The 9,293-nt window shown below is 36.3% G+C and overlaps 1 protein-coding gene across 5 annotated transcripts; it reads right to left on the reverse strand.

The window, feature by feature from the left end:
• Window positions 1-2,488: 2,488 nt before the first annotated feature.
• On the reverse strand, window positions 2,489-5,632 carry TMEM225 (transmembrane protein 225). 5 transcript variants are annotated; one of them, XM_051991222.1, is made up of 4 exons: window positions 5,144-5,632; window positions 4,398-4,544; window positions 3,986-4,102; window positions 2,489-2,964 (listed from the first exon to the last, which is right to left on the reverse strand). In XM_051991222.1, exons 1-4 carry the CDS (start codon window positions 5,388-5,390, stop codon window positions 2,735-2,737), a joined length of 741 nt encoding a protein of 246 aa, XP_051847182.1. In that variant the 5' UTR covers window positions 5,391-5,632; the 3' UTR covers window positions 2,489-2,734. The 5 variants fall into 5 exon arrangements, with proteins under 5 accessions (XP_051847182.1, XP_051847181.1, XP_051847184.1 ...); XM_051991221.1 differs by having other exon boundaries at window positions 3,986-4,120; XM_051991224.1 differs by having other exon boundaries at window positions 4,014-4,123.
• Between the last annotated feature and the right edge of the window lie 3,661 nt (window positions 5,633-9,293).

The raw sequence follows: 9,293 nt of genomic DNA on the forward strand, positions 1-9,293 counted from the left end.
GCAATAATCTTTTAGTAATACCTACTGCAATATATGAGTTGTATATTGGGTTTTGGTTTCATATTTTAATACTACAGAAGAAATATTTGGCATAACTATCTGTTTTGAGAGAATTTGCTACCAAACGCTAAGGAATTGACTAAAGAGATTGGTCATTCTCTCCAAATACTGTAATCAGCTCTTAAAATGGAGGGTATAAAAATGGACAACTTTGATTACATTAAATTAAAAAGTTTTTGCACAAATAAAATCAACACAAGGGAGATATAAAGCTGGGAAAAATTTTTTTACAGCCAGTTTCTAATAAAGGCCTCATTTCTAAAATATACAAAATTTGTGTCAAATTTATAAGAATATAAGTCATTCTCTAATTGATAGTCAAAGGATTCAGACAATTCCCAAATGATGAAATTAAAGCCATTTGTAATCATATGGAAAATGCTCCAAATCACAAATTAAAGCACCCCACCTCTCTCAGATTGCCTGACAGGAAATGATAAATGTTGGAGGGGATGTGGGAAAGCATGTGAAATAATCCAATCATTCAGGAGAGCATTTTGGAACTATGCCCAAAGGGCTATAACATATGCATACACTTTGACCCAATAGTCCTACTCATTCCACACTCTTCAAACATTTCTGGAATGTCATTGTCCACTGGGACCAATTTTGACATGGTTAAAATATTGTCAGAATATTTTAAATTTTAAATTGGTGTTCATCACCTGAACACACTGACAACTTCATGTTTCTTGGGAATGAACTGAGAGGATAATACAGGTCCTTGGTGGCAGGAATTATCAAACAAGTACTTTGAGGTGCTTCTTAAGCATGGTTCTAGAGAAGAATTCCTTTTGTGACTCTGTAATAACAGAATAATAGAAGAGTTATCTAAGGAAAAACTTGATGTAGTCTACCTATACAACTGGAAGAGGGTATCTGAATAAGACACAAAATCAAAATTCAATGCTTTCCAAATTGTTTGAACATGTTCTTTTGATGGGAGAACCCAAAAATTACCTGGAGCAACTGTTAGTCAATATTATTTGACTATCTTACAGTAAATGGTATGAAAAAGGATAGGAAGATCTAGACATATATGCACTATGGGATTTAAATATGAGAAATAGGCTTACTCAATATGTCTTTTCTTGAGTTTAAAATGCTCTAGATTGTTAAGATATCAGTGATTCTCAATTTTGGATCTGAGCAGGGGATACTCTCAGGGATTCATGTGAGAGGAAGATAAAGAGAAGATGGCCTCCATCTGTCAAGTAATTAGAACTTGGGCTCATTACAGTAACTCAAATTTTTGAGGGCTTTTTGGCTTTTAAGGTCTTTTGTAACATGGACCTTTCCTACTTTTTCCCCTTCAATTTTTATTCTCTTCCATATATTCTGTAATCCAAAGACATAAGGTTTCATGTTTTTCTTGAACAAGATATTCCATCTCCTGACCCCATCTATTCAAGTCCCTTACTTGGAACTCTCTCCTCTTAATCTCTACCTCTTAGCGTCCTTTAAATACCAGATAAAATTTTACCTTCTCCCAGCAGCTTTTCTAGGTTCTTTCTAGTGTTTTCCCTCTGAAATTATCTTTTGTTTATGTTGTACATATATTGTTTGTACATGGTTGTTTGTATTGTTTTCCCCATTGAATTGTAAGCTCCTTGAGAGCATGGATTGATTTTTCTTTTCTTTGTGGGGTGAGCTTTCTTCATATTCCTACTAAACAATACCTGACACAGAGTAGGCAGTTCATATTTTTTTCCTTTACTTGGCTTAAATTTTTTTTTCCTATTGAGTTTGTACATGTCCACGATGTAATCTAGCAATAGAGATTGGATTGGGTAGGTACTTGCACTGTGAATTACATAATTACTCATGATTGATTAGTCATGATGAATCTAAAAGTGGTGAAAGTATATTCTACACCAGAATCAAATTCTTCTTTTTCTCCAAATCCTCTTCCACTAAAAACTAGTTCAGATGCTACCCTGTGATATCTTATCTTCTTAACTAAGTAATCACTCCTTTTGATTTCTTAGTATAGTCTATTTGGTCTCTTTTATGCACTTTTCCATGTTCTAAACTTATATTTTATTTTTCTTGATTCTCTACTAGATTGTGAGCTACTCAAGGGCATAGACTATATTGCTTTTCATTTTTGTTTTCTTAAGTACATACACCAAAAGATGAAGGACTCATGATTTTGTTGATGTGTAAAGTCCCTTCTTCACATTTAGTCTAATCATTTAGTCATAGAAACTTGCTTGAAGCTGAGAGAAGGTTAAGCAAGTGACTTGTCTATGGTCAAGAGCTTATATGTCAGAGATAGGAAATATAGTTCTCCAAAACTCGAGTTCTAGAATTTGTTGCCATACTTCCTTTCATTTATCACTTAGTGATGAATAAAAGTTTGTTGAATTCTTGAGCAGCACCATAAACTCTCAGATCTCTTCTAAGGACAAATTACAAACCACTGAAATGTGTTGATTTCTTTTATTGAAATTCCAAACATACTGTCCATAGGAAAATCACCTTTATCTAGTATAGGAATATACACTACTATCATTTGGCACTCCTATACATAGTCTTTTAAGTCATAGAATATATAATATGTATGTACAAGCTTACAATAAATGATGCATGAATATAACACCTGACATACATATATAAATATCAGCAGAGATATAAGCATATGCATGAAGAAAAAAGACTCCTATGGCTTCCCCTAAGAATCTAAGTTCCAGGTCACCCTGCGGCCTGGAAATTTGTGCTTAACAATCGGTTTTGTTTGTTCCAAGTCTTCAAGAGGGATTTTGTCAGCTAAAATTCCCTTCTTTTCTCTACTATCACTTTCCATTTGCACATTACATGGCTGTTTCACTGTAGATTGTTTGGGAGAATCTTCAAAGTTTAGGACATTCTCAGCATCCGTGTGGCTCAAAAGACAGAGGATACCTAGGGAAAAATGATCAGGGGAAAGAATTGAAAGGAAAAGTAGGTAATAATAGCAACAGCATGGAAACAGGAGTTAGACTCTTTCCTGGTGGCAGGATGATGCCTTGAGAAGCCAAAGGGGTGAGAAAGTTATAATTTAGCTCTAGAGATTGCCCAAAATGCAGCTCATCGAATCCAATGGAATAATTTCAAATACTTTTATTTTTCTACAGGATAATAAGGCATAGAGAGATTTAAAAACTTGGTAGAAGTTATAGAACTTAGATAGTAAGCCTCCGGAGGAGGATATAAAACTAAGTTCTCTAACTCCATAGTTAAAATTCTTTACACAGCACAGTCTGGTTCCCTCGTAGTATCTAAACATATTAAGGTTATACAATGTTGTCTGAGCCTGTAATCTGAAATGTCCAAAGTTCTTTTGGGTGATAAATTCCAGGACATCAAAATTTAGGGAAGAATAGGAGGGGCCGTGGAAATTATAGCACATTTTAAATTATCTAATTAAGATCAGGTCCATTTTGAAATTGGAAATATGTCTCTTGCATTTAGGATGTTTCTTTCAGAAGAGAGAATACTAGAAAAAAAGGGAACTCCATAAGAGACTGTGATTTACTATACTCTTACATTGCCTCCTCCTGTTTTAGCCTGTCTTAATACTATCCTTGATAATATCTTTATCCTTTTTATTTTGTTCTCTAGATGCCTTCATACTTTCTCCTTCAAAGACATTCCTCATAGCCATATATTTCATGGCCATATGTGCCATGAAGGAGGGGAAGCTGTGAAAGACAATAGAGGAAGAGAAAGGGAAGGTTGTTCATTGGATCTATTCACCAGGAATTGACTTTATCTGTTGTCCCATATCACAATTCACCCTTAGAGGAAGTTATACCTAGAACTGAATCTAATCAAGTTTCAATAAATTGGGGTGAAAGTCTCTCCTATGTTCCCCAATTCCCCTCCTCCAAAACCACAGGTGGGTAGGCTCTGATCTTATCTCAAGGGCACTGGGAACACTCACCACAGACTAAATATAAGAAGATAATTACATAAGTTGAATGAAAGATCCATCTGTTTATGATCACATATTGGTGTCCACGAAAACTTGTCTTCAATGCTCTGTTGTACAGTACAATTGCTGTGAACAGAGAGACACCTGCTGTCCAGACAGAAAAAGAAAAAGAAAAAGAAAAAAAATCTCTTCTGGAAGACTTGAACCCCACACTCATGTCTTAACCAACGAAAAGACATTCTGGTCAATAACTAGAATGCTTTTACTCAAGAATTCATTCAATAATAAATGAATGGGTAAACATCTCAGAAGCTAAATCTATGACCTTTTACTAAAGGGGGTATGATTTTAGATAGGACCAGCAATGTAAACCCCAAATCAATTTTATTAGCAGTCTGGGGCAAGGGAAGCATGTAGGTACCTGTCAGGAAGCTGATAAAGCCAAAGATGAAGTAGCGAGCTTTGAATCGAGGAATCAAAGATATATGGTCCATCCCCAAAATTAAACACAGCACGACAGAGAGACAGACAGTTACGACCATCAGATTCCAGATTGTATTGTCCTGATCTGTGGGGAAGCAAAGATTAAGTTGGGACCATTGCAAGTACTTTTTTGTAATCTAGTCTCACCTGAGAGCTACATAGGGGAGATGGGAATAAGGAGAGAGGAAATAGGAAATGTCACAGAAGGAGGAAGAAGAGGAAAATGTGGTCAAGAAACTTGAATCTGAATGGGAGAAAAATCCAATGGAAAGCACTCTCTATCCTTGTAAATCTTTATTTCATTATTCTTCCTTAGTTGTTAAAACACCCACTATGCACAAAATCTCTTGACCTTCGCTAACATTAATTTTACCTAATATCACTGACTTTGCTCCAGTTCCCAATCGACCTCTTTCCATTTGTCCCATTCTAGCTTGTCCACTCTCCTCCAGTGACAACTCCCAAAGTTCCAGCCAATTAAAAGACTCTAGTTTCAACTGAATTCTGTCTTTTCCAGAAATAACTGAAATTTCATAGAAGTCCCAACAATTAGTTGTGAAAGTAATAAAGGTGCTGACTAAGGGAGTTATAGACTAAGAAAACTATCAAGTAGCAAGATGAAAAAGCTGAGTTGCCCAAGAAGGCAAAGCCCAAGACTCCCTCCCTCCGTAGTTTATTCCTGACCTGTTGACAACTCGGCGCAAACTGAACCGCTACAAATTATCCAGGGGCTACTGGAAATTTCTACCCCTGATGGTTTCTTCTCCACTTTAGTCCATTCCTTGTGGATTAACCCCAATATCATCAACGCTAGGGCTAAGCAGGAGGAGACCAGGTTTAGGGTCTGTATAGTGGTAGTAGATTGGAAAATAGCTTTATCACTGAATGATGGAAGGATCAAGGGGAAAGAGAGAGATTTTTTCTTCACCATGCTTCTACCTATCCCAAGTCAAGACCAACCACAAAACAAGGCAAAGTATGTTTTTTGATTATTTTCTAACCTAATATCTCACACCTAAAACAGTTTCTTCTGGGAACTAGCTGATTTTAGCAGTAGCAGTTAGAGGACAAGTAAGGTTTCTGAGTTTTGAGTAGTGGCAGTGGTAGGATTTGGGAAGAATGATCAAGCTAAGGGACAATTTTCATCTTTGCCAGTTCCATCCTTTGCCCTGACTGACCTCAACTGCCACGGAACCATCTTCTGATGTGACCCCTGACCCCAGAGACTTGTACAGGGGAAGGATTCTGCAGAGACAGAACAGAGACACAGAAGCGTGGAAATGGAGGGGTAATTTATTCAACTACCAATATGCCTAAGGTATATAAAGGGCCGTGCTAGTTTCTTGGAGGGACAAAGGATTAAAACAATCCCAGACTGAGGGGATACAGACTAGTGAAGGGACTATGACTTGTCCATATGTTAAAAAGGAAGACTCTTATAGGTAAAAAATGAATGTGATATTTTACGTGAGATATGAGGAAGGAAAGATCTTTTATTATTATGGGGCAGATGAGGTGAAGAATGAAGGACAGTTTTTATCATTACTTCAGGATTGTGTTGCTCTCCAGGTTTTGGGCAGAAAGGCAGATAGGCAAAGACATAAGGAAGCAAGTGATAGAGAAGAAAAAAGTGGATCCATAAGCTAGTGATTAAGGACACGAGATTTCACACATACACAGACACACAGCTAAGGTAGTATAACGGATAGAATACTGTATCTGGAAGACATAATTCTAGCCTCAGACACTATTTGTGCGCTCCTGGACAAGTTACTTGTTTTCTGCCTCAGTTTTCTCAGCTAAAATAGGGGATAACAATACCCTCTATTACCCAAGGTTGTTGTGAGGCAAAAATGAGAGAATTTTTGTGACATACAGACCTTAATAATTGCTTGTTTCCTTCATTCCAAGGCAAATGCCTTCCCTTTTGAAGCAACACTTTTTGTTCAAAGATCTCTAGGATTCATGGGCCTCTTTTATGGATTCTTTTCAAGGATTTCTTGATAATCAGATTTATTTTTGGACTGGACCTATGATTTCATTGGTGTAGAGAATTTGCAGTGGGGAAACTCTTATCAATTTGGATCAGCAGGAATCTAAGAACATTTCTTGGGGATTCTGAGAAAATAAATGACTCGCCCAAAGGGTTACATAGCTTGTGTGTAGAAAGTGCAAGACTTGAAAGTATGTCTTATTGACTATGCAGCATTTCTCTATCCACTAGATCATGTAGCATTTTGGCTAATCTGTCTTTTCTTGGGTACAAATGAGATAGAGTTAAGGGTGAAAGTACAGGAATAAAGAGCAGGAGGCTGTAATTTTTAATCAGATCTCTCACTTTTTGGGGGGATACTTTCAAGGGTGTGGGAGGATTATTGTATTGGAGGAAATGGGCTTGAAAAGGTCCAGAAACATTAATCTCTAAGCAGTATTGGACAGCCCACTCAAGCTTTATTGTTATCTCATTTTGAGAGAACCTAGTACTCTCTTTTTTTCAACAAGAAAAATCCCAAACAAAATATTTTAATTTTATGCAGACTAATCCAGAGGATATTTAATCACTTTGACTTGATGGTCTACAGGGCAGGTCTTCCATCTTTCTATACAGTAGGCCAAAGGGATGATATTTTTATTAACTCCTTTTCTGCATCACTCTTCAACACAACAGTCCCATTTTGATTTTGTTTCTTTTGTTTTTCAAGAGTGGAAAGAAAAATTTGGATAAAAATGGATTATTAATGTATAATCCTTTCTAGCTTCCCAGACTATATTAATGGAAGAGACAGACTGAAGGAAGGCCTGGGGGAGGGAGGGAGACTGAATTGACAGGGAAATGAATGGTTAACGAAAATACTATTCTATGTTCCATAGCTTCCTATAACAGTTATATGACCCTCTCAAGAGTCTGAAGATGGAATCAGAATGGTCAAATCTCAGCTGATGTCTAAGTCCTTCTCTGCAGGCCAGAATCTCATAAGGGAAAGAGACTGAGATAGTGATGGTAGTTTTTCACTTTTTGCCCTTTGCTTGATAAATGTAGATATGTCAGTTCAAAGAGGAGAAAGAAGAAACTCCTCCCTCCCATCATCTCCCTCAGAGTCAGCATCTACATAATAGATTTCCTCTTAAAGGCAGCTTAAATTTTGTTAGTCTAAATGAAAGAACACTTTGGAGTTATTGAGAAGACTTAGGAATGGTAATTATAAGAGGGGAAGCTGAATCAATCCAGTTGTTTCCTTTAGTGATTACCATAATAGGTAGCTCATGAAGGCACAGAAATCATTCTCTGGAAAAATTAACATCTGTTATGGACAAAGAACTATCTCAGCATAGAAGAAGGAGGAAGGGAAGGGAATAAATATTTGTATTATGCCTACTGTGTTAAAACACTTTATAAATATTTTATTATTTGATCCATGTGAAGAAGATGCTGTCATCACCTCAAATTTATAATTGAAACTAAGGAAAACAGAGATCAAATGATTTGTTCAGGGTCACAGTTAATATCTGAAGTCATATTTTTTTTACTCCAGGCTCACTGCTCTGTCCACTTTGCCAACTGCTTCTTAAAGGAGAAAAAAGCAATAGAATTGAGGCTATGGAAATAGGAAAAAGTTTCATTCATTGTTCTATAGTAATAACTGGGGAACTGACAGAGGTTGATATGTGTTTACATATATGCATATATATGTGTGTGTGGGTATAGTATAAACAAAAGGAATCAGGAAAGGCAAAGAAATCTATCTTTATCCTACTAAAGAAAAATCTCCCTCAAGAGAGAGAAGGAAATTTTGAATTTTTTTATGGTTACAATGAAGAGGAGAGACAGACAGACATTCTTCTGGTCTACAGAATATTGAAGGTGTTGGAATTCTGAAAAAGTAGCCTGGCTTAGGCCGTCTGATGACAATATAGGAGATCAGGAAGTTGAGTAATACTGGAATGCTTTGTTGGAGAGTCAAAGGAAATGGATTTTTAGACAGTGTGGAAAGTCTCTTTTTTAGCATTTCCATATTGGTTTCTGAAGGAATGGAGGAAAGCCATAAATATCTGTCAAACTTGTTTTTTTGCATAAATAAACAGAAAACTATTGGTTCTTGGTGGAGAAGTCTATTTAGAACTTTGTGAAACTCCTAGGCCTTGGTCTGGAAGATCTCCTTTAGTCATTAATTTTCAAGTTCAGATTACTTTTTAATTGCTTCTTCAGATCTGTGATCGCCTTTGAAGTCTCCAGGTATTTAACCATTTCCTGTTTGTGGGGAATTATGCTCATTATTTTAAGGCCTGGATTAAATCATGCAGTCATTTGGCATACCTGGTGTTTCTATTCCATCTTTGAGACACAATATAACATGGTAAAATAGCATCTCTTGCTGTAGGACTTTACATCCAGCAGCTTGTGAACTTGGTAGAGTGAATGCTTAGTAACAACTTCTTTAAGTTTGGGTCTATTTTCTCCAGGGATTTTGTGGGAGAGGAAAGAGTATACCTCTGGTTTGGAGAGAGGATGCTGCAGAACTTCTATTATTTCTGTATTTTCCCAGTAGACATACCTTTGTAAAAAATAATGGATGTTAATTGGTTAATTTTTTTTGAGTTTATTGTTTTATTTTAATTTATTTTACTGAGTTTTTTTTGGAATTTATTATTTCCCCCAGTTATATGTAAAACAAAATTAACATTTTTGAGACTTTGAGTCCCAGATTCTCTCCCTTTCTGTTTCTCCAACACCCTCACTGAGAAGGTACATATGAAGTTATGTAATACATTTCCATAAAAGTCATATTTTAAAAGAAAACATAGCTAGCTCCCCCTCACCCCCTAAAAAAACTCT

Source organism: Antechinus flavipes, chromosome 3 (genome assembly GCF_016432865.1).
Source record: "Antechinus flavipes isolate AdamAnt ecotype Samford, QLD, Australia chromosome 3, AdamAnt_v2, whole genome shotgun sequence".
Taxonomy (NCBI): Eukaryota; Metazoa; Chordata; class Mammalia; order Dasyuromorphia; family Dasyuridae; genus Antechinus; species Antechinus flavipes.